We start from the raw sequence: 23,717 nt of genomic DNA, 5'->3' as shown, positions 1-23,717 counted from the left end.
AGATGTAGAGCAGAATGCACCATAGGAAGACTTGCATCGGTACATGAAAGCATTCTGCGTTTTTTTTGTTTTTTCTGAGAAATGCTACATTAGATGTGGATGAGAAAGCTAAATAATGCTGGGATTATTTTTGCATGTGCATGAGTGAATCTACAGTGGTGTTTTCAGCTCATTTTTTGCACAGCTTTTTTGTTGACTCTGAAATGCCTGAACAACAGGAAAATGTCTAAATCTCTTCTCCCTCTTACTGTGGTTGGCAAAAAAACAAAACCGTGCTTGCTAGTCCAGTAGGACTGACATTTAGGTTAGCTCTCTGGGATCACTCCTACAAAATATAGTAGCACAGTATATTAAATACAGCCAAATTCACAGTTTAGGTGTTCTCATTTGCATGTTTCATTGTCATAAATGCTACAATGTCTGGTGTTGTGAGATGACAGTCAAGTCCCACATATTTTACAGTCATTTAGATGTCTGATGAAATCATGACAGGTAAAGGTGACCTTTGAACTTTGATAACATCATGTTACAAAAAAAAATGAAATCTAAAAATTGAAGTAGAAGAGACTGAGACATCCTGAATTTTGGTCTCAAGCTCATAACATGGGATTTTTGTGAAAATCTGAAACCCAAGCTGAAATATTTGATCATTTTCTCAAACTTCAGAATGCTCCTCCAGCCGCAGAGGAAGATAAACACCCGTTCGAACGCGACTAGGAAACTGAACTTCATGCGTAAACATCGATGAAGCACCCCTTTTTAACACTTTGTGGAATCAAGTGCATTTTTTTAAAAAGCCCAGTCCACGCTACAAAATATTTCCGGATTTATCCACTTCAGAGAGAGCTTTAAAAAAACAAAAACGTGCAGACCTTGTTAAAGTGAATTAGAGTTCGCTCTACGAAGCCACTTCTACACAGCCTGTTCGAGGTGGAAATGTTGCACCTTTACTCTTTGCCGTATGATATAAAAAGTACGAACATGGAATGAGGGGCATTGTTGTTGCCCTTTGAACCAGCACTGGTGGAACTAACAAAGCTGAAATGATGTCTGTGTAACAATGGTGAGACGGCACACACACCGGGAGCCACAGTAGACACCAACGCTGTTGTGTTTGGCCCCAAACACACCAGGTTGCCATCACAGAACTAATGACCACAAAGGCCGCCTCACGTCGCCTGTTTTAGGACCAAAAACTTTCACGCAAACACACCGCGAGGACTGCAGCCGAGATCTAGTCGTATATTTCTGCGGCTGTGCGAGAGAAAATGACTCTCCTTACCAGCAGGTGGCAGTAGTCTATATTCGTCCGTCAAAATGTTGTTCTCACCACTGAGACGGTTTCAGTCACTCTTCAGTTGCTTCATTCCACATGGCTATGTTGTTGTGAAAATATTTTTCACTGGGTTAAAGACTTTGCCCTAGGGGATAAATAAAGAATTCTGATTCTGATTCTGAATGAGGGGTGAAAATGGAGAGGAACCCTCCTCGTGGGCTTTTGTTTTTTAAAAACATTCGCTTGCTTTCCTCACTTCTGTTTTTCCTCTCGTGCACACGTGACTCGCTCAGCCAATCAGAGTTGATTTCACTCACCAACTGGTTCTGCTGCTGAATCTTCTCCACTTGTGCTGCTCTTACACTAGGTTAGCACATTTAGCTAAATGCTAAACTACGAATACTGTTTTCTCAGTGGCTGCTGTTCTGTTCTGTAGTGTCGTTTTCTAAAGAGAAGTTCACACTTACCACCTGCACACATTTGGCTGTTCTCAGGGCAGACTGTTTTGCAAAGTTACAGAAATTGTAGATATGGCGTGGACGTACTCTATGAGGGAGCCTAAAACTGCTTCTAGTAGGTGGTAGATTAGAGCAGCCATATTGTGTGTGTGTGCATGTGTATATATATATTCTCACAATGTAAACAGTTGCTTTAAAAGTGAATCACTTTCCCTTCATGACAGGCTGTAAAACAGCGTGGGCCTCTTTGCTGTTATCCTTATGGTTTGTTTCTCAACTTTTCCTCCCACCATTCTTTTCTTCCCTTCTCTCCCTACACTGGGATTCTCAAAGAGTTAAAATGGAGGCTATGGCTGCTCGTCACATGTCTGACACACAGGCATGTGCTACGGCCGCGCGCATACATACGCACACATATGCAGACATGTATGAGCTGCTGTGGGAGGAAGCCAAGGGAAAGAGAGCGAAGAAGACGGGGCGAGAGAGTACCCTCCCCCAGCGCTGTAATGTCCCTCCCCTCCCCCTCCTCCAAAGTGGGTGTGTGCAAGCCGGGGGTGTGCCATATCACATCCACTGCACTCGCTCACGTGGTCTGGAGGTATATGTGTGTGTGTGTTTGTGTGTGTGTGTGTGTGGAGAGAGGTGTTGCAGTAGTTGTACAATGTGATGTTGGGTGAGAGCCTTTGAGAAAATACTGTGTGTATGTGTGTGTGAGACAGTGTGATGGGCTCAGCAGATGAAAGGACTTGTTCTAGGAGCTGGATTCTTTATTTTTGGAGGGAAAGAAACAAACGCCACCTACTCTGACAAGATGACTGACAGCTACCACAAGCGTATTTATAGGCAGCTGAAGGACTGAAGTCCCAGACTGACAAATCGACAGCATATTTACTGACTAAATCCTCTGTGTTTTAGCACTTCTGAATAAAAATAAAAAAAAAGCTTGGGAAAAAGATGGCCCAAAACGTTCAGATCAGCTAAGGGTGCAGCAGTGAGATGTCCTTGTCCTTGTGGGAGTTGATCTGGTATCTGTTGGCGCTGAGCTGGCAGGGACAGAGGCGGCGGACTCCGAAAGCGAGCAGAGCGCCAGTCGTTAAAATGTCCCAGTTTTGGGAAAGAAAGGTGAAGGAAAGCAGCACTCAGGTTATATGCTGCCACCCTCGCTCCTCTCCTCGTCTCAGAGCCACTTGCTGCTGAAAATAGCATTTCCTGTTGCAGGTTTTAAATGTCGTTGATGATGGGGAAAGTCACCTGTGTGCATTTTTCTTGGTTCTGGTTTGAAATGAAAGATGGGATTTTTATCAGCTTGAGATTTTTTCTTTGCTCATGATGCTTCAAGTCACACAACCACAAAAAAACAAACAAATTCTGTTTCACATTTAAGTTTGTTCATAAAGGGGGCTCTGTTGAACTGATGTTGGAAAAGACATTTATTTCTATTTCTTTTAGTGTGATTAGAAAAGTTCTACAGAACTTGTTGTTTCAAGGCTGATTTTAAAACCATTAATAGTTTTTTTTTTTTTTTTTTTGAACAACTGGTTTGTTTTTTTGTGTTACTTTTTCCACACACTTCACTACAACTATTGTTTGTCCACCAGTGTCAGCTTATTACGCCTCTGAAGTCATATCTACTGTTTAAGTAACAGCTTCAATTTCTACAATTTCTCCCATCATTCACGGCATGTTGAAATAAGTGAAGAAAATCTGTGCCATGCAGCTTGAGTCAACGTTTTCAGCCGATGACAAATCGTCGGACAATTGAAAGTGTTTGAAATGCAACCCAAAGAAAGGTTGTTTAAATCTAATTTAGTTTGCCATCATGTCCGTGTGCTGAAGTAGGAAGGTGTTCAAATGAGCACCATTTGTGACATGTCAGCTCAGAAAGTTCAGTCTTGGTCCAGTATGCAGCTTCCACAAGTGTAATGTGGGACTTAATGAAACACAAAATATATTCACAAAGTCTGGACTTCCTAATGTGGCGGAGATCTAAGAATTTATTAAACTAGATCTGAGAGGTTTTTCTGTGGAAAACACGTCAGAAACAAATATGTTTCTAATCCGAGTATTTTTACAGGTCTTGAAATATGTGTGTATGGACTTTTATTTTATATATATTTTGATTTATAATATCATATGGAAAAATGGCAAAAATAACAACGGTTGCAGGCAAGTCACTGACTTGAGTCCGGGGGAAAAATAAAAATGCTGTACCACAAATGAGGCCTTGTATCAGATCTAAAAAAAATAAAAAAAGAGTTTACAGCTAGTTAAAAAAAACCACAATTTTAAAAAAAGAAGATGAAAAATCTAAGACTTTCTTAAACATTTTACAACAACTGAGGAAAAGTAGTTAAAAGCTCTGGACGAAACCATTAAGCACACCTTGAGTTCAGTTTTTGTGGTATGAAACTGGTGTGTGTCTGCATGAGGGCCCCAGACAGGTTTAGGTTTGATGTCAACAATGTGTGAATATGAAAACAGGGATCACAACCTGTTAAAATGTTGTTGTATGTTGTTATGTTCGCAGTAATGATTGCAGTAGATGTAGTAGGCAGATATATATTTTTAGTGTATCTTTTTTTCACTGGCCTGCTCGGGTAAATTGGCAGAAGAAAACTTTTCTGAGAGTTCAGATTTCTATTTTGGTGTTAATTTTCCCCCAAACCAGCCTTTGCTCAGTAACGCTGCAGCAGCACGGTTTGCTGAAGTCAGAGCAGCAGACCAGAGTGACTCAGTTGGCCCTCTGCTGTTCAAAGCAGCAAACGAGAGAATGAAGTCCAAGGAGGCGAGCTTAGTGTGTGTGTGTGTGTGTGTGTGTGTGTGTGTGTGTGTGTGTGTGTGTGTGAGAGAGAGTGTGCGAGACGGGCCCCTTTTCTCGCTGCTTTCCTATAGGCTGCCGTTGGTCCCGCCCTGTTCCTCGCCGATTCAAAACAAAGTCGAGGCTGACGTCACACACACACACACACACACACACACACACACACACACACACACACAGGCTCTCATTTAGACAAAGCAGGAACTCCTTCCCTCCCTCTTCCTCCTTCTCCCCCATTTTGTTTTCTAAGATTGGTGCACGGAGGCCGGGCCCCTGCCCACGTTCCAAACACTCAGTCCATGGAACTACACACTCCTATTTTTTTAACAAAAAAAAAAAAATAAAAAAAAATGGGGGGGTTGCATCTTTTTATTGTTTTCACACAAGCACACTAGTCTATGAAATGACAGCAAATGTGTTTTCTTGTAAGGGATGCATGACAGGAGTGCGTCTTCCCGTTCTGACATCTGTGTCAATCAGTCAGTGTAATATTTTAGAATTATTTTTTTTTTTTTTGACCAACAGGAAGTCGTTATAGAATTATATGTAAGCGAATGACTCAGAAAATTAGATTCTGTGGGTGTAGCTATTGATTGCAAATTAATTTGTTCAAATAAATCATTTGTCAGCATTTTCCACTGTGTGGGATTCGTCTCTGTGTTAGAAGACAGTGTAGATTTGGGAGGATTAGTGAAGTTCACACAAACATTTTCGTGTCACTGCTTCAGTAAGACTGGACTTGATATCTTAATATTACAGAGAGGTAAACCCCAGGCCGCTCAGTAAATTGCAAAGGTTAAATGACTGGCCGTTGATATGATGTAACGCATCGTCAAATGTCATTCGCATCTTTTATTCTGAGCTGATAGTTTTTTTTTCTCGACATATTTGCTAAAATCAGAGTACAAACCTCCTCAGTTTAGAACATTGACTATCCCACACAGACAGTATGTTAAAAATAAATTGTACCAACAGTCTTTTCAGTTTCCTGCATCATCTAATCGTTAAAATCGTGAATGGGTTTCTGAGGCTCTCTCTGTGTTGATTCGATACATTATGAGGTAAGAATTAAAATATGTAGTTAGAATAAATCGTGCGTATCCATTAAAATCACTAAGTGACTTAAATACATCAAAAACATTGTGATTCGATTGTTATTATTGTTCTCTTAAGGTCTCGCTACCACATTAAAACCAGTTTTTGACATGTTATCCCCACACCTTTTGTCTGAGTACGTGTCAGAAAAACTTTGATGAAATTGAACTTTGTGAATATGAATGGGTGATTCGTTTTCATCTTTACATGCTGCTTACTAAATGCCCCTAAATTACTCGAATCCGTGTTACCTAAAATCTCTCAGTTACGACAAACTTATGGTTCACATTTGAATAGGTTGTTAAAAATAATGGAAAACACATCTGTTACAAAACTCACTTTCTATTTTCTAAACATGTCATATTTGTTGAATTTCTTTTCTTTTTTCTTTTTTTTTTTGAATCCATGGATTTGCTATCAGTGGTTTATTGTTTTATGTTGGTGAGGGAATCAAACACTCCACACCAAAAAAAAAAAAAAAAAGCTTAAAATTAAATTTGAAATAATTTTGTTGGTGTCCTGAATGTAAAGAACTGCAGTCAGATTCATTTGAAATTCGTCCTTGAATGATTGGTTATTTATTGTTTATATTTGTTTTCCTCCTTAAGCACTGCCTTATCAGTAAGACAGCTTCTTAGTGTTTTTGTTTTTAGTCCTGCAATACATTTCAATTGAAAAAAAGAAAGAAAAAAAAAAACCTTTTTTCACTTTGTTTTAAAAAGATTCCACCCCAAGACTGTTCGTTTTTGAATGTTAGGTTTTACATCTGAATATAAATAACAATAATGACAAAGCGCACACCTGGTGTGTTGCAAAATAACGTTCATCCATTTTGGGAATCAGCGTCATCGTTAATTACGTCAGGACTCTGTTAAAAGATTAAGATATTTGTTTGGTTCAAATTTCTTTTAAGAAACAATCTCGTGGATTCATGGACTTCATTTAGATGTTGACATTTTCCCTGCAGATTGTCTCATTCTTGCGGCTGGGTGTGGTTGTTCGACCTCAGGGCCACGCCGTTCACCTTGTTGCTTTAATTAAGAAAATAGCTTTCCAGTATCACCCTTTACCTATCGTAAAATAATTTATTCTAAACGTTTGCTCCCATTAAGCACACCAAGCGATGAGCTGCACTGTCCGTCGTTACGTTCACTTATTAAAATGTAATACGCACGGCTCTGCCTAATTAGTTAAATTGAAACCACTGTTGGGCTACCGTGCTGCAGTCGTTTTTAGTGTTAGTTCATTCGGGTTTATATTCCATTTATCGCAGTTATGGTTAAGCAGTGTTAAGTTGGAAACATTTCTAAGACACAAAGAGAGATGAATGCCCTTCAAATTTGACTTGAGAACGTGGCACTTCGGTGTTTTAATCACTTTTTAACCGACGCCGATCACAGTTTTGTCGGTCGAGCCTGCAAACTGCAAACAAGTGTAGCATAGGTCCAACAGGTTCGGGTTTGAATCGACGTTTTCAGGATTAAAACTTCTGTTTGTCTTTATTTATTCCACAACATTTACCTGTCGGGCTACGGAAAGCGCCACGGGGAGTAACCAGTGCTCCCGTTGCTAAAAAGCCCGACACTTAGCTCTCAAACCAGGAAAGGTAATCTTATAGTCTGTTCTTTCCTCGTCGCTGCCATACTACAACACAAAAACCCCCATGCTGTAGCCTATTTCAGGCGTGAGCATTCATGGCACACATTCTATAGTATACCCCCCCCTCCTCTTTCTCCCTGCCTTGCTGAGGTCTGTGCGGTATGGCCAGCCCCTCCCACCCCTCGCGCCGCTGTAGTAACCGCCGAGTAGTTTGTACGCACTTTGTGAATGGAGGGACGCGCTCGTGCTCCTCCGCTCTTCTCCATACGTGCGACGTGCTGAGAGAAAGCAGAAGGCGCGTGCGCTTAAGGAGAATAAATATCCATATAGCCCAGCTAAACGCATTTTGTTAAAGTTCTCACAGCTGCGCTCGCTTATATGCTTGTGTTTTTTTTTTACAGTGGTAATATTTGAATTGTTTCTGCTTGTGGAGTCACTCAGGCTGTTAGGAGAATGAGAACGGCGCGCGTGTCCGTGCCGGAGGGAGGTGTGTCCCCCACACTGCTGTGACTTAAATATAACCTAACATCAAGAAATTGTGTAGCCCAGAATAGTATCTAATTATATCTATCTATATAGATATCTAGGTTATCTAAATATTTATCCATTCCTATTCCACCCGCCAAACAGTTAGGATGACAGCTGTGAGGTGAAACAGATGGCTCGGGTAAGGGCATTATTGTGCTGTTGAACTGACTGAGACGACCCACAGCCCAACACACCGCTTGTATGATCCCATGTTCCTGTAATGGTGCATGTGCTGTGATCGCCCTCCTCCTCCTCCCTCTCGTATGTGCTCTGCTCTGGTGAATTCTCCGCTGTCATGTGACTTCACACTCATTGTAGTAAATGGGCGTTGGTCAAAATGGCCGCCTACTTACTCTCACATGTATGTTTGCGTGTATGTGTGTGTGTGTGTGTGTGTGGGTGGGAGAGGGAGAGAAAGATGGCGCTTTCTTGAAACAGAAAATCTGGCTTTGTCCACCCCTGTGCTTATGTGTAGACTGCTGTGGAAACACAGCACCCATGCTTAAAGCCTATGCGTCGTTAACAGCGCTCAAAGCGACACGGAAAACCTCTAATTCAAACTGTCTTTTTCGTCCGGCTGTCGCTTAGAGGTTTACCGGAGCGCAGTTTGTTACTGTCACTTTTACAGAAAATGTGACTCTGGAAGATGTGCAGACTGTTTCAGACAAAAAGGCATGTTAAGTAATTAATCTAAGTGACAGAGTGGTTCAAACAGTTTTACTATTCACCGTCCATTTGCACTTTGTTGTTGAGAGAGGCTCTCCGTGATCATTTTATGTATCTAGACTCCACTTTCCCCCACGCATCCTCTTTTACAGCGACGGGATGAAATTTTAACAACTGCAATTGTCCCGTATTAAATTTTCTCGGATAATTTAGGTTCAAGTCATAATTGAACACAGTGACACCGTAACGTGAACCTTTAGGGGTGAGTAGGGGTCGTTTATGTCGATAACTGGGATTCATCGGTTAGGCTCTTCTAAAATATGCAGCAGAATATGATTCATATGATAATTTTACACGGAAAGGTGAGAATTTCCGCAAGTTCAATTCACACATGACTACCATATAGGCTCATTACACTGCCTTCTGTGGGCCTGCTGTTCCCCCCGCCCAGTTGTGTCCGTAACATGAAATGGCTATAGGCATCACAAAATGGCGAGTAGTGGGGAGGAGGGAGGGGAGGTCGTAACACAGCGGAGGGAAAAGCTGGTGAAGGTGTTGAGCACCTCACCAACTGCTCATCTCAGCTAATAGGCTTCATTTGATGGATTTCTCAGGTAATACATATTCCATAATTTCAAGGGTTCTTTAAAGCGTAATTTCAGTCAACTTTCTTCCAACGAAGGGTGCACTATATGCTGCCTTTTCACGCCGCCGTTATCAAACGAAGCGTGAGGTGGGTGTTGCGTATGTTTCAGTTAGTACATTCAAAAAAAAATGTAAAAAGTCCGCGTGTTTACATAGCGGACGAGGCTGAATCAGTTGCACCTTCTCAAAATGGGGATCCTCGCTCTTTCAAAATGGAGGCCCGCCGCACGAGCTGCAGGCGGGGTCAGAGTGGAGAACAGAGCCTGAACTTTGGCCCATACTGTTGCACCCCCTCCTCTTTTACCCCAAATGAATTCCAGAATTGAGGCCTCCCTCTCGAACAGGTCGGCCACTCCATGTTAAGTTCTAACTTGCCCCATATCGTCTTTTCTTTTGTACAGCAGTAAAATACAAGTTCTTTTTTTTTTTTTTCAAATAAAGTCGCACAAAGGAACAAATAGAGATTCTATGTGTGCGCATATTCGATTGTACGCCGGTTATGATGTCAGCGGGTGTTGCTAAAAGAATCTACAAAGAAACAAGCAGCCTTCATCCATATCATCGTGCCTTTACACAGACAGAATTAATATTTATAGAGGCTGGCGAACATACATATGTACCTCTTGTCCTGACGTGTCTGTGATGGGTGTATCAATAATAATGATTATGGATTATCATAAAATGATCAATAGCAGAAAAAATAAAATAAGATAAGTTAAACTTAATGTATACGTTGTGTAAGAGCTTTTTTGGCAGACTATTTGGACTTTAGTAAACAGCGTTTTTCTTTTTTTTTAATGGCAAACCGAAGATAAATGAACAATCACTAAGGGAAGGTAATGCAGTAATAAGTTAGTGGAAGTACAGAAAACATAAGGATAAAATATGAGACACACACATAAATATTGTATATTTGAGTGCCTTTGCAGATAGCTTCATAGCTGTCAGCCCACTGCACAATGCTCCTGGTGGCACTGTTATTAAATTTTGATTGGACAAGATTCATCCTTAAGTAGGGTTTAGTGGACCAATGGGATAGCAGCTAAATGATCTTTCCCCCCACAAATCTGGGCCAATCAGGGAGTAATGACATCTCAGACATTTCAGTCTGTCTCTCTGTCTTTGCTGTATTTCACTTTTGCAAACTGGTCCGAAAGACTTTGATGTGTCTTACGTGGAGCGTGGCTATTTGTACTGATTAGTTTAATACTTGCTGTGCAGGTTATGTGGAGCTGCAGGTGCTGAAAAAGTACTGTTTTCATTCACGGGATATTGCAGAGCTCTGATTGGCTGATAGTTGTGGGGTGTATGGTCACACAGGGCAGCACCTGGGTGTATTACATTTCTCTGACAGTCACACAGGGAAGTTGAGTACATTAAAGAAAGACTGCAGGGACTTGCAGTGCCTGTAAGTGTTAACCAGAGGTGCGTTGCTTCTTTCAATGTTGAAAACCCCTCTCGCCAGCCTACTTTGCCGTCTGTGATGCTGAGACAACTTTGTCCTCATGTCATCTGCTGGCTGTGACATCAGCTGTCAGACATCACTAACCTATCAAGAGCAATGCAGCAGTTCTCTGCCCTTTGTGATTCAGTGTGTGTAGACGTTTTCACAGCCTAGTACACACTCTCCTTCACTGATTGACACGCTTCGCACAGGTTAGCCAGCATGCGTTCTTCCAGCATCAGTGCCTTCTTCAGCATCGGGGGCAAGGCTTTGAGGGGGAGCCTCAGGAGCAGGGTGGGAAGGGAGGGAGGAAACCAAGTAAGGGAAATAGAGATGTGCAGAAAGGGATAGGAAGACAGACATTAAAGGCGGAGGGAACAGAGAAAGAGTTGAAATTACAGAGATAATTGAGAGGAGACATGGTTTACATGCTGGACATGAAGAAAATTAGATTTCCTTATGGTGCAGGATTCAAAAGAATAGTTGCAACTATTGCTTAATCAGATTTCCCTAACTCCTGTGAGTATTCAGGAGATGGCGCCACAAGATCACCCGGTATAGAGAGCGCTAACAACCCCCGCCATAGAATCATTTCTGTTTAAGTGACTCAACAAGAGACCTTATGAATAGTGCCTTGCACCTGTATCACTTGTAGTAAAATCAAATTGGAGGCTTTTGCTTCCTGCCGTTCTTTTCCTGACCTCTCTGCACCAGTACTCATTCATGCAATATGTACGTGCTGAAAAATGGCCATCTCAGCAGTGATGGCAGTGCTGATTGTTGGAGGAGTCGGTAGGTGGAGACTAGGTAGAACAGGAAGGTGGGATTAGATGATAGCAGTCTGGCTAGTAACAAGGCTAGTGTACACAGGCTGGATGATTTTGTTTGGTTCCCTCAACCCACTCGTCCCTCACCATTAGCAATAAAAAATTCAGCTGTGATTTTATGCTGGCTAGATAGCTCTTATAAAATATTAACCCCCTGCACTTCTGTGCTCCTCTAGTCTGCAGCCCGCTTTTGCTTTGTACTAGGGGACATTTGAGAGTTTTGTAACGGCTCATACCGGACACTTCAGCCTCCGTATGTAACAGTAGTCACAGATGAGATCAAAGCAGTAAAAATAAAATAATAAAAAAAAATCCATTCACATGATTATCTTTTAACTGCCTCTTCAAAGGGCAGATATTGTTTTGATTGCTTTGGGAAACATGCTAACTGTTCCCCATGTGTCAAGCCTTTGTGCCAAGATAAGCTAACCACCTCTAACTTCATATTTACCATACACACTGTAGCTTTAATCTTCTCGTCCAGCTCTTGTTAAGGAAGCATGTGTTTCCCAAAATGTTTAAAAGTCTAACTAAGGGCAACTACGTGGCATTTTATTTGAGGTGGAAAGTGGAAATTCTGAATCATTTTGCTGGTTAAACCATTCAGAAGTTCATAATCTTCCACTGTGTAGTGTGTTCATTTTTTATTTTTATTTTTTTTTAACTGGATTTTACTTCATTGCTTCCATTTGAATGTCTGTAGAGAAACTGCAGCTGCAGCCAAATAATAAAATGTGTATATTTGCATTCTAGAGAAGAGGATTGTGATGGTCGTTTGATATGTTGGGAGCAGATTTCTAAACATCGCCAGAGCTGTTTGGCATTGATAAATCCCAAGTGTTTAGGAAGTTTCTTGTGGTACAGACAGCCTATGAAATTGCCGTGCTTGATTTGAATTATGGTCACAGATGCATTACATAACTCAAGTGGTCCTTTGCGTCACAGAACCACCTCTAAATGTGGTCTGAGTGATCAGATATGTGTTGTTAGGTATTAGTGCAAACATTTTCCTTTGGATCCAGGCTTACTGATTATGTCATACCTGGACCGTAAACATTCATCTTTAAACTGACAAGCAAAGTGTCGTCATTCACAGGAGAAGGTTGAGATGAAATTCTGCAGAGCTGCGCTGGGGGATGCCTTAAACCATGCTGTGCTTCTTGCACTTGGATTATCTAGTCTGTTGTTTAGATTTGTTTAGTGTGGACCAGAGGTGCGGCGGTTTATCATGCTGTTTGTCGGTAAAGTCAGTTGAGAAAAGTCAGACGGCAGCTAATGCTCAGTGCGGTGAAACTGTGGATAAAAGGCTTTGCGATGTCTCGATGGACACTTGAGTAGCTGATGTTTGGAGCAGTTTGTATGCGCTTTAGTTTTTTCTTTGACTTTGTCTCAGAGTCACACATGTTCAACTGCTGCCTCTCTTTCCACATGTTTGATATGACCTTATTTAGCTATCGTGGATGAATAACATTATTTCCTTATAACAAGTTTGATTGTATAGCACTCTTTTCAGACACAGCTCCTAAATGTCTTAGAAGGCAGTCCTTTTCGGCGTCTTTTCAGTGTACATATGTAGTCCCCCCCCCCTTCTTCTCAGGAAAAACAAAAGAAAATACAGATGACCTCTTGCAGTCTCCCACAGACACACGGAAAACCAATAAGGAATGTAAATGAGGATAAAAGGAATCCACCAGTTGTTTTACTATCTTTCAGATCACATCGGTTGAATAAGTATGGTATAATTGGGGACCATTTTAGTGTGAAACAAATCTGTTTTTAACTGTATTTTAAGTGAGCCAAGGTGCCACTGAATTTTGGTGAGACAGGAGGAGTCCTGAAAAATCGTGTCTTGATTTTTCACGCGAGCTCCGTCCAAATGGGGTTGTTCATTATTTTCTGTCTCTCTCTGCATGTTAATTGCCAATTTTTATCTGACATCATGGTGTTCATCATCAGTTCTCATTTTCCTTGATATCCAATCTGTAATCCATTGATTCTACTTTAACATGTGTGATATAATCTTCATTAAAGCAATTTTTGTAATTTTTCATTGTAAAAACTTTCTTCCTTCAGCTCAGCCACAGTTCTTCTTCATTCACACTTTTCAAATATGTCTTATCACTTTTATATGGATATTTACCTGATTTAGCATATGAAAATAGTAGTCAACGCTTGCCATCTGGGTTGCATATGCTCTGCTGGAAAAGGTGTCAGTCAAACCTGTCAAATGTGCCTTTCTGGCATGGAAAATTCCCTACGGGAGTGGTGAGATACAACCACACACACAAACGTAGTCACACATTATCTCTCGATTTCATAGACTTATTTGAGCTAAGACTTTGGATGGCATTAGACTGTGTGGTTACGAATGGCGTGGCCTCGTTACCGTGGGTGTTTCTACATGAATGTGTGTCTGTGTGTATTGCCTCACTAGACTGCTGGGAACAGCTTTCATTGACTTTTCAGCTCGTAATCTGTCTCTGTCTGACTCTCAGATTTAATCAGCTTAAAATAAGCACGGCCGCTAACCATACTGTAACACACACTCACACACACACACACAGTTTCCCAGAAACTTTTTTGTTAGTGTTGTACTCATTAAGCTGTACAACACCAAGTGGATGAATGCAGATGTTTATAGGAGTCAGTAAACCACAGCAAGCAGCTGCCAGTACCTTACTGTGTATTCATAGTGGGAGACATAATCAGTAAGTCAGAGGTCCATTCATGGCCTTTGGCGCTGAGGGAACAGCAACACTGCACTTTTCATTGACATCGCTTATGACAACGATAGGCTGAAATAAGTAGAATTTGTTGCTGTCTGGTGAAGACTCCAAATTTGAGGATTTAAAACAATGTAAAATATGTGAAAATCCCATTAGCAGGTGTGAAAAATGGTCTTCCACGTGAGATGCAGAATGTGCATCACAATAACATTTCCAGTGCAGTACTATCAGTTTGTGATATAGTGACAATTTAATTCAGAGGATTCATGCACACAGGTGTGAATTGTCCCTGTTTTTAGTGAGAGACAGCACCAGTTAAAGATGGAAAATTTGTGATCTTGTGCACAAATTCCTAAAGATTAAATGTCATCAGTATTTCATTGATTTCAATCTTTTTTCTTCTTTTCTTTTTTCTTAAAATGTAACTAAAATTAGGGTCCTTTCCAAACCCTTAACTAAAGTGATTTTGTTCCCTATCCAGATATAAATTGAACCCTGGATTCTTGTGTGACAGTCCTTTACTTATCCACCCCAAGCACATCCCTCCTAGAGTCATGAAATAAATTTATGTCCATGTTCACAAAACCTACACCTAATATTTTGTGACTATTTCACAGTCCTTCACAAAAAGTACATTCCCTCACAAAATTCACCTCATATTTTTACTGCTGTTCAGGCTGCTATATGAATATGTTGTTCATCATGTCATGTAGGATTTTAACCGTTGACTCTTCAGTGGGAATTTAAGTGCCTTGCCATGCTTCAAACGGGCTATGTTGTGCAGTCTAGCAGGTCAGCGCCTGAAGTGGGCCTGGTTGGGGTTGAAGCATAGTGACACCTTAAGGCTTTATGAACTGACCAATTCCACCTGAGTTCAGTTACGGCTCTCAACCAATCAAAAGCATTCAGCCTGTTGATATTGGTCAAGGAGAAGGTTCTCATTCGGTATGTGGTACTTTGCACCAACCCGTGTCTTGTGTCAGTAACGTTTGCGGGTGCAGTCATTTCTTAACAGCAGCACCTAGTCTAGAAGTGTGATTAGCAATTAGCTCTATAAGTATGTCACTGTAATAAAGTGCCACTGGTCCGATCATTAGATAAAGGAGCTGGAAGCTGTTGATGTTGAAGGACATTCTCTTCAAAGTATAAAGAGTGACGTTTTCATTCTTAAAAGATCATTCTGATAGGATTTACATATCACACTCTGTCATATTTCTTGGCTTTGAAAGTGTATGATAACACCCTCACCCACACACTGACATGCCTCACTGTGGTCCCAGGGGCCCCTCTGTCTGGTCTGAGGGACTCTAACCCTTGGCCTCTGACCCCTCCTTGAAGCAATGCCTTTCTCTGCTCTCCTCCACCTCCTCCTTGAGGACCACACTCTTTTCATTCTCTTGGCTTCTTTTCTTTCTTCTGCTTCTTTGTTTCATTGCAGGCTGAAGCTGAGCATGGATTTAATGCTTTCACAGCTGAAGGAACCTCAACAGATCCAGTTTTTACGTTCCACTTAAGACATTTTGAAGCTTCATCAACAATGTGCTTCCAACTTTGCATATCAACAAAGAATCAGGGATGAGGGTCTCACAGCAGATTTCAGTCTTGCTTTGGTTGGGCAGATTTATTAAAAAAAATAATTTTGACAATTATGTCTGTGCAGATTCTCAGTCATCCAGGTCATCTTACGTAGAAAAAGTTGAAGATGTTTTATCTGTCATCCAAAAGGCTTCTTCAGTTCTGATTAACAGGTCAAGAGTTTAACAATTAAGTTATTCACTTGTAATACTGTTCATTTTTATTTAGATATTCACACACATGGACTTCATTCGACTTATTGATAGTCACAGGTCAGGTATTGTATGCTACCAGTACCTGTTGTTAATGATGTGTCAGGGCTCTTGGAAACAAAAAATGTAGTATTGTATGTGTTGATTTTCACATTTGCTCAGGTTGTCAGAAGGGGAGGCTAACAGGGCAGGTCACGCCCATGTGAGTGAAAGGCAAAGATGGTTTAAATGAAAAAAGATAACAGATGAGTGAACGTAAGAAAATGTGAAGCATGTTGTTTTGTTGTCAGCCCACCCACCCATCCATCTTCTTCACCCGCCCATTCCCAACCTGTTGCCATGGTTCCAGCCAATGAAGTAGGCTATAGGTTGGCAGGCAGCGATGGTAGGGGTCAAACAAGTTCACTGTTGGGGGCTTGATGGGGGTTGGGATGTGTGTGTGGTTGGGGGGGGGGAGGTGGTGAACTGGAGTGTTGGAGAGGATAATGGGGAGTTGGTGTGTTGATAAGGTAGAACTTTGTGTATGTGTATGTTCAGGGAGTCATGAAGGATTTGATGTGTATGGTAGAAGTTATGCATGTGGTGGTGTAGAGAACACTTCTGTTTTTCTGTGGATTTTGCAGGTTGAGCAGAGGAGTTTGTGATTATAGCTGAGTATTGATTGAGGATCAAAGGGTTCTTCCATTTATTTTTTCGGATGGGGGATGTCAGGTATTTTGGATGCACAAAAGACTATTCATGTGTGCTGAAACCTCCTGGGGGTTTAGAATGTGAGGTGGGCTTGGGGCTTGGGGGGTTGTTGTTGAGGTTAGGGCCATTGATGCTCAGTTGGGTGGGGTGCAAGGTTGGATAAGGAATGTAATGGTAATGGATTGTAAAGATGGGCTGTTTCAAATTTCTATTTTTCAGTCCTAGCAGTTTCAGTAAGAAGACCAAGGGTCAAAGGTGCAGCAGTAGCACAACAGATGGAAAATAGTCCCGTGTAGGGATGACTCTCAAGGCTTGACAGCACTCCAGAATTTGATCGAAAAGCAGAATGAATGATAAAATCCTCATGCCATTGCAAAATAATAATAAATAGCTAAGAGAGTTCTCAAGAGATCACACGAATCAAAACCCAACAAGGTTGCAAGAGAACAAAGGAGTGCTTTGTGTTCCCAATGTGTTGAATATTAAAGGAGGAGGAGGGTCGTTACCGTGGACGTCCATATGAAACGGTTCAGGACAAGAAGCAGCCGTGAAAATTTACGTGATTGTAAAGAACATGTGGAACAAACCTGCTCACACACAAAAAACGGATAGAAACATGACTGCTGGCCAAAATACAGGATTAAGATACATGCACCAGTGCCACTACTTCTATTCAGCAGTCTACCCTTCCCCCACTGTGTGCGTGGGTGGTTGAGCAGGAAGCTGTCCCAACACTTGCTGTCGATTCAGTGGTTTTCTCCAACAGCTGGAGCTCAAGCCCCGTACTGGTGTACTATAGTTATTGGGGATGTAGTGTGAGGCGTGTTGGGTGGGGAGTAGAAAAAAAAAAAACCTGTTGAGGGGCCTTCCTGCCCCTAGATGTTTAGGTGGTCATATCAGAATCACAATCCTTGCAGCAGCCAAGAACAAGACGTTTCTAGCAGTTAATCTGGGTTCAGAGAGATAAGCGGTGCAGATGGTGTAAGGATATCAGGACCTCATGAGCAACGATGATTCAAGACATATCTCCCTGAGAAAACACAGAATCTCAACACAATTTGCTCATAGTCAACTGGTCCATCTGTGAGGAGCGGAAATGGAAAAAGGTTTGTTTCCAAAGTAGCATTTGGACCAGACAAATGAGTTTTAAAGCCCAACATTCAAGTGAACATTGAGTCATTGAGTCAAGTTTTGTGCTTGTTTTAAGTCACTATAGATACCAGTATGTACAATGTCAGTGTGTAAGAGTGTTTTGGCCCAGAGTGTTTTCTTTTCACAAAAATTATAGAATTGTTTCTGGTCATGCGGCGCTTACTGATGTCTCTAGATCACTCTTGAAGCGTTGTATATCTGCTTTGCTGCTTGTCTGAAACCTCAAAGCGTATTTATATTGGGGAAAAAAGGATATTGGTGTATTCATGTGTCTCAACCTGCTAAAAGCTCACCAAGACAATGCTGGTGTGAACTGCGGACAAATGATAGAAAAGCAAAAGAGATATTACTTAATCTTTTTATGTATATGATATACAAAGATTTGTATGACTGTGATACACACTCACGGAGAGTCAAATTGTGTGAGAGGTGTGTATTATCTATGGTTGACTGGTTGGGGGGCTCAAACTTCATTCATCAGGATTCTGAGCTCATACAACAAACAACAACCCCGCTACAGTATGGGTTTTTAATGATACAACACATAAAAACCATGTTTGACACAGCGTCATGCTGCGGTAGAGTAGTGGTTTGTACTGAGCTGACTGTGTGAACCCTGACCAGGATGGTCAAATGTGGTTAGACTCGTGTTCAGTGCCCTGTATCGTATACAGGGCTTGTGTGCAAGTTGAACCAAGCAGAGCCGATGAATGGAGGTTAGTTAGTGTTTGTATCTATTCCAGTCTCGACCTGTTTGTCTCTCAAGACACATTCTGGCTTCATTCAGCGTCCTCTTCTTCCTTTCGCTCGCTTTCATCCTGAAGCCTCAGTCGGGAAAGTGATAGACCTGTCATCAGTGTCCAGTTTGAGCGTGCATACACACACGTTTCTCATGAATAACACTCTGATATGCTGTGTTTTGTGATGCTTTACATAAATGACTTTATGCCTTTCTCAAAGTCCTAAAAGTTTCACACTTCTCTTTCTGTTTGAAGATATTTTTTTTTAACTTGCTAATATCCTCTCCTTGTTCCTCTCTCCGCAGGACCAGGAAACTGCAGATCAGAAACATTCCACCTCACCTGCAGTGGGAGGTTAGTTCCTATTTCCTATTATTTTTCTTTCCTGGGATCATTTACAGTCTGTTACTGTGACTTCACACTGCCAGCAACCGCATCACATTCCTTCCACCCACAACATGGTCTTTTAACATCTTATGAAATTAGACGCTGAATACATGTAGATTCTGTGAAACAAAGCAAAACCATATCAACAGAACTCACGCTGACATCTGTGATCTCTCAGTAAAGCTGAATAGCAGCTCCTAAGGGGCATTTTACAGATTCACACAGATTCTGATATGGATGAGTGACAGGCCTTTTGGTCATTAACATTACAAGTTCAACAATGTACAGCAAGCCAGGGTTACAATTTGGAACTACTTTTGGAGTTACTTTTTGCTTTATTATAAGCTCCATTCTTGTACCTTATGCACAGACATTTTCCTTTTTTGTGTCAATGTTTGTGCATTTTATGGAATGTACTACCTACAAACAGGCTTCAGATAATGTCATTTAACAGTCATATTATTAACCAAAAATCTTTTGTTGTATGACATGAAACAATCTCTTTGTCTGAATTGTTTGTTATCTCCTGGCGTTGAATTAGCTTTAAGGGTCTGGAAACTGGTGGTTTATGTGCTTTGAGAATACTTTGTATGAAACCTAGACAAATATGGTGCATTACAGCTTTGTCCCCTCACACCATCACTACTGGTGAACTGAGAAAACCTTCCAATTAGAACAAAACAATACAGAGCGCTCAATTTCAGGGCTGTTATCACCATGTGATTCGTGACTTTATTCATGTTTATCTTTTCAATCATTTTGTGCACAGAAACAGGTGGGCTTAATGTATAAGTATACGTATGCAGGACTGCTTGTCAGATGATTGAATAGCCCATCCTGACATTCACATTCACTTCATGCAGTGATTAGTCAGCTGTGTGGAGGTGAGAAAGTAAGCATGGTTTGTATTTCTCTCACTAGCTCTCTTTTTTTCCATTCTTGGTGGTATGGCAGTAGTTGTAAGAGCTTTTCTGGACTGTGAATATTATTCTTAAAGAATAGTTAAAATTCTTCCAGAAGCCTGAAGTATTCCTTTGGAGTGGACAGACTTTAGCAGTTTGAGTCCATGATTCATTTGTTTGAAAAGATTTGTAATTGGAGTCTTAGTCCCACTCAACATAGTAAAGAACAAAACAGCTTTGTGCAAGCCAGTCAGACTTGAGATGTTCAAGTGATGGTCAGTATCCTTCTTTGTGAAGCGGACTGGGAGGAATGAAGGAAGCAATAAAAGCCTAACTGAGCCTGTCTTACAGTATAAAGCAAAGAGTCAGAGCAGCATTGGTATCGGACTGATGGCCCAGTACGTGACATGTACATGAGTAATCTGTTCCAAAGAGTGATTACCCTTGCAGCCACGCGCACCTGTGTGGGGCAGCGTATCTCTTTTAGCTAGCTACCTCCTCCACTCTGAGAACCTGTCCCTGTGTCTCTGCTAAAGCTTGTAATGCCACCCAGGCTGACCCACTTGTGGCGGACGGGTGTTTTGCCTGTGTGACGGGGGCCGACTGTGAATCATGGGCTAAGAACCCCACATCTTGGTCCAAACCAAAAAACTTCTCACAGCTGTGTGCAGAAGAGACTGACTTGAGGCTGAAGCTGCAGATTGCAGTGCAGTGGAACCCAGTGATTAGAATCGAACATTAACAAATAGTCATGTATTGATCACCGTATGGGCTGATTGATGTAATCTCTGACCTATTGATTGTTGGTTGCTAATTGTTGCATTTTTGTCACTTCAACTGAAAGTGCAGTGGTATTTAACAACAAAATGTTGCAGTGTGAAGCTGATGTGCAGTGTCCTGATTATTGAAGGGTGTCTGCATGAATCGCTGTACCACACAGTACAACCCCATAGAGCAGCATCATGCACAGCCAAAACAGCACTGAACACATGGGGGCAAATAAAGGATTTGACTCTTAACTGAACTTCTCCTTTACTTTCTCCTTTCTAATTTCACTTTACTGTGTATCGTAGCATTATCACAGGCACAGGGGTTGTTTTGACTAACAGGTGAAAATAGTCAAACCAACGCTGACCATACGTGCTTGTTTTCATGATGAGGATTTAATGAAATGGTGCTAATTATATGAAATTGTCATTTTTAAAGATCTGCAAATTCAATTGCAGACCAGATTGTCAGAGTTTGAATGAAGTAAATTCCGTTCAAAGATGTGTTTCTTTCTTTCTTCTAACCCTGAACCTTGAACCTGAGGAAACATTGACATCGAAACATTTGTATATGAAAAAGTTGTATTGGCAATGACGCAAATATTTGTCCCTGAAAAAGTTCCACTAAATACAAATTTATACCTTTTTGTTACTATTATTTTTGTATTTTGATGTGTTTTTCAGTGTCAGTGTTTCCTTTTACAGTATCTTGTTTTCATGGCCAAAATTCACTGTCACTGTTCTGGCCCCCATAAGAACCCAGCTGCTCCAAAGAGACTGCGAGGCTGTGCGGCAGCCACAGACAACAGTGTTAAAACTCTTAGAATATTCTATGAATGCTTAAGTCTAATGCTTTCTCTTCACTGTTGACAAAACACAAAAAGCACCATTAAAATGCTCTCCAGAAATGTCATTGTTTCTGACCTCTGTAAAACTTGTATTAGTGCAAACACAAGCCATATTTAGACAAACACAAAAACAAAATGAAGATTTTTTTTGTTGTTGGATGGAAGTATAAGATGCTTGGCGTTTTGAAGGACAAATCTCTCTGCTTGTGTCTGTAGCTGAGTGTATGTTTACACATGCTCCGTTATTGTTTCGTTGTGAGGGTGTGGCACACTGAATGCCTTCTCTGGCAAGCAAATGCCTGGGAGTAGCCCTGTGTGTGCGAGTCAGTGAGTGATATGAATACATGCCAGATTGCCCCCCCTTATTCCTTCCCTCCGCTGCTCTGATTTTGCCACGTGTGTCCACACGAGGGCGGTGTAACACGTGAAGGCGACATCTCACCTGAAACAGGTCTCTTACATACTGTTAAACCCCAATGAGGGTCACAGCATCGAGAGAATAAATAAATAATCGTGTGGGCTGACACTGAGAAGGGACACAGGAAGCATTACTTACTTCAGAATAAAAGCATGTCAGGTTAAGTAGAGGAAGCAAAGGCTGTAATATTTTATTTATATATATGTGATTTATAATTAGATACACCATTGCATACCTTTTTAGAAACAATTCTCCATATAAATAAAGGGACTCTTTGTATTTGACACTGACTCTACAAAATGTTTGTGAAAGTAGAAAGCTGCTTCAAAATAAGTCTCACACAATCTGCCAAACGGTATGTCACTCGCGTTTTACACGTCATTGAGTAAACTGGTTTAAAGGAGGAATGATAGAACAGGTGCTGCTCTGAGTATACATTAATTACATGTTCACTTGAGAACTGCTGTTAAATCTTCCTCTCACACACTTCACTATTGCTTGATAAAAGTGTCTTAGAGCACAAACTCAGCAAAGAACTTTTTTCACTCATCTGTTGGCTCTTAATAAATCATAAAATTCTGTTGAAGTGCCCTGCATCATGAACCTCAGTCAGTTACTTGCAAAAACATTATTTTTATCAAGTTTAAATGTACTAAATTATATTAACCTTTCAGAGGGGGAGAGTATTGTTCAGGCACAAAAAAATAGTCTGTCCAACATAAAACAGGCAAAATGTTCAAACCCATATTTAGGGCCCCTCCAAGTTGGGGCCTTATATTTTTGTTTTGTCTTAGCTGTCTGTAATGATGATTTTAAAAAAATAATAAAAATAATAACACTGTGGGATCAATTTGAAGTTCATCTTGCAGGTGCTTCTTTTGTACATATGAAACTGAAATGCGTTTAAAGAAGGTTAAAATCAAATCTGTTTTTTAGGCTCAGGTGTATTCTGAAATCTTTTGTCTTTCCCACATGAACTGACAATGCTTCTCTCTTCCATGACCCCCCCCTCCCACCCCACCCCGGTCCTCTCTTTGTGTCAGGTGCTGGATGGTTTGTTGGCTCAGTGTGGGACCGTAGAGAACTGTGAACAAGGTAAGATGTTCCTTACATTAAAACTTAGAGCTAACTGTTGTTCTCCATTCGAATAGGCACACATTTCCTTTATGAAACTAGTGCCATCAGGAGTATGTTGTAGAGTTTGGTTTCACTGCAGAAGCCATCAGACTCGTGATGAGCCACAGTGTGAGAGCTGCCTAGTTTACCATATGTATGGACTGCACTTTTTGCAGTTTCTGCCATCATATGCCTTCTGTTGCCAGATTCAGTGTGCTCATGAGTCCTCAAGTCTTCTATTTCTTGTTTTACAGAATTATGTTATACAGTATTTCATGTGGGTGAATGCATGTTAATCAGTCTTGTTGAACAGAATTATTTTTTTTTTACCCATTAACAACCCAACACATGCTGCATCTAAGGGTTTCTTCTTTCTCTTTGTGTCAGTGAACACAGACAGCGAGACTGCAGTGGTAAATGTCACATATGCATCCCGAGAGCAGGCCAGGCAGTAAGTTTCCCTCTTCAATGTCCCGTCGACTCTCTCTCTTTTCACACACTTTTACTCGTCTCTCTCAAAGTCATGGTCTTTCCTTTGCTTTTTACAGCCTTTCTGTTTTCATTCTGCTTGCTTTGGGTGCCATTTAAAATAGTGTAATCATCTTATAATTTCCAGAATTCTTGCTTAATTTTAAGACAAATTATAGTTATTTAAAGTTTCAATTTAAAAAATATAAATGCTGAAGTATCTCAATAAAACTGCTTTGGGGTTTTATGCTTCTTTTATGTATAGTCTGTATGCACGCTCCACTTGTGACATCTAGTGGTCATTATGAGGAACTACAACTTAAAACCCGAGATTTGTGAGTCTTTAGCACAAGCAGCATA

General features: G+C 41.0%; 1 protein-coding gene across 1 annotated transcript in view; it reads left to right on the top strand.

Annotated features, from left to right (window-relative positions):
* Positions 1-23,717, top strand: part of igf2bp1 (insulin-like growth factor 2 mRNA binding protein 1) — a 60,010-nt gene that overhangs the window by 21,393 nt on the left and 14,900 nt on the right. The window contains exons 3-5 of the mRNA XM_046414304.1: positions 18,757-18,805; positions 22,817-22,868; positions 23,277-23,340. Coding sequence (XP_046270260.1) covers positions 18,757-18,805; positions 22,817-22,868; positions 23,277-23,340 — 165 coding nt within the window. The remainder of the gene's footprint in view (positions 1-18,756; positions 18,806-22,816; positions 22,869-23,276; positions 23,341-23,717) is intronic.

Source organism: Scatophagus argus, chromosome 16, assembly GCF_020382885.2.
Source record: "Scatophagus argus isolate fScaArg1 chromosome 16, fScaArg1.pri, whole genome shotgun sequence".
NCBI lineage: Eukaryota > Metazoa > Chordata > Actinopteri > Scatophagidae > Scatophagus > Scatophagus argus.
Note: the sequence above shows the minus strand (reverse complement) of the source record. Positions and strands in the feature narration are given on the sequence as shown.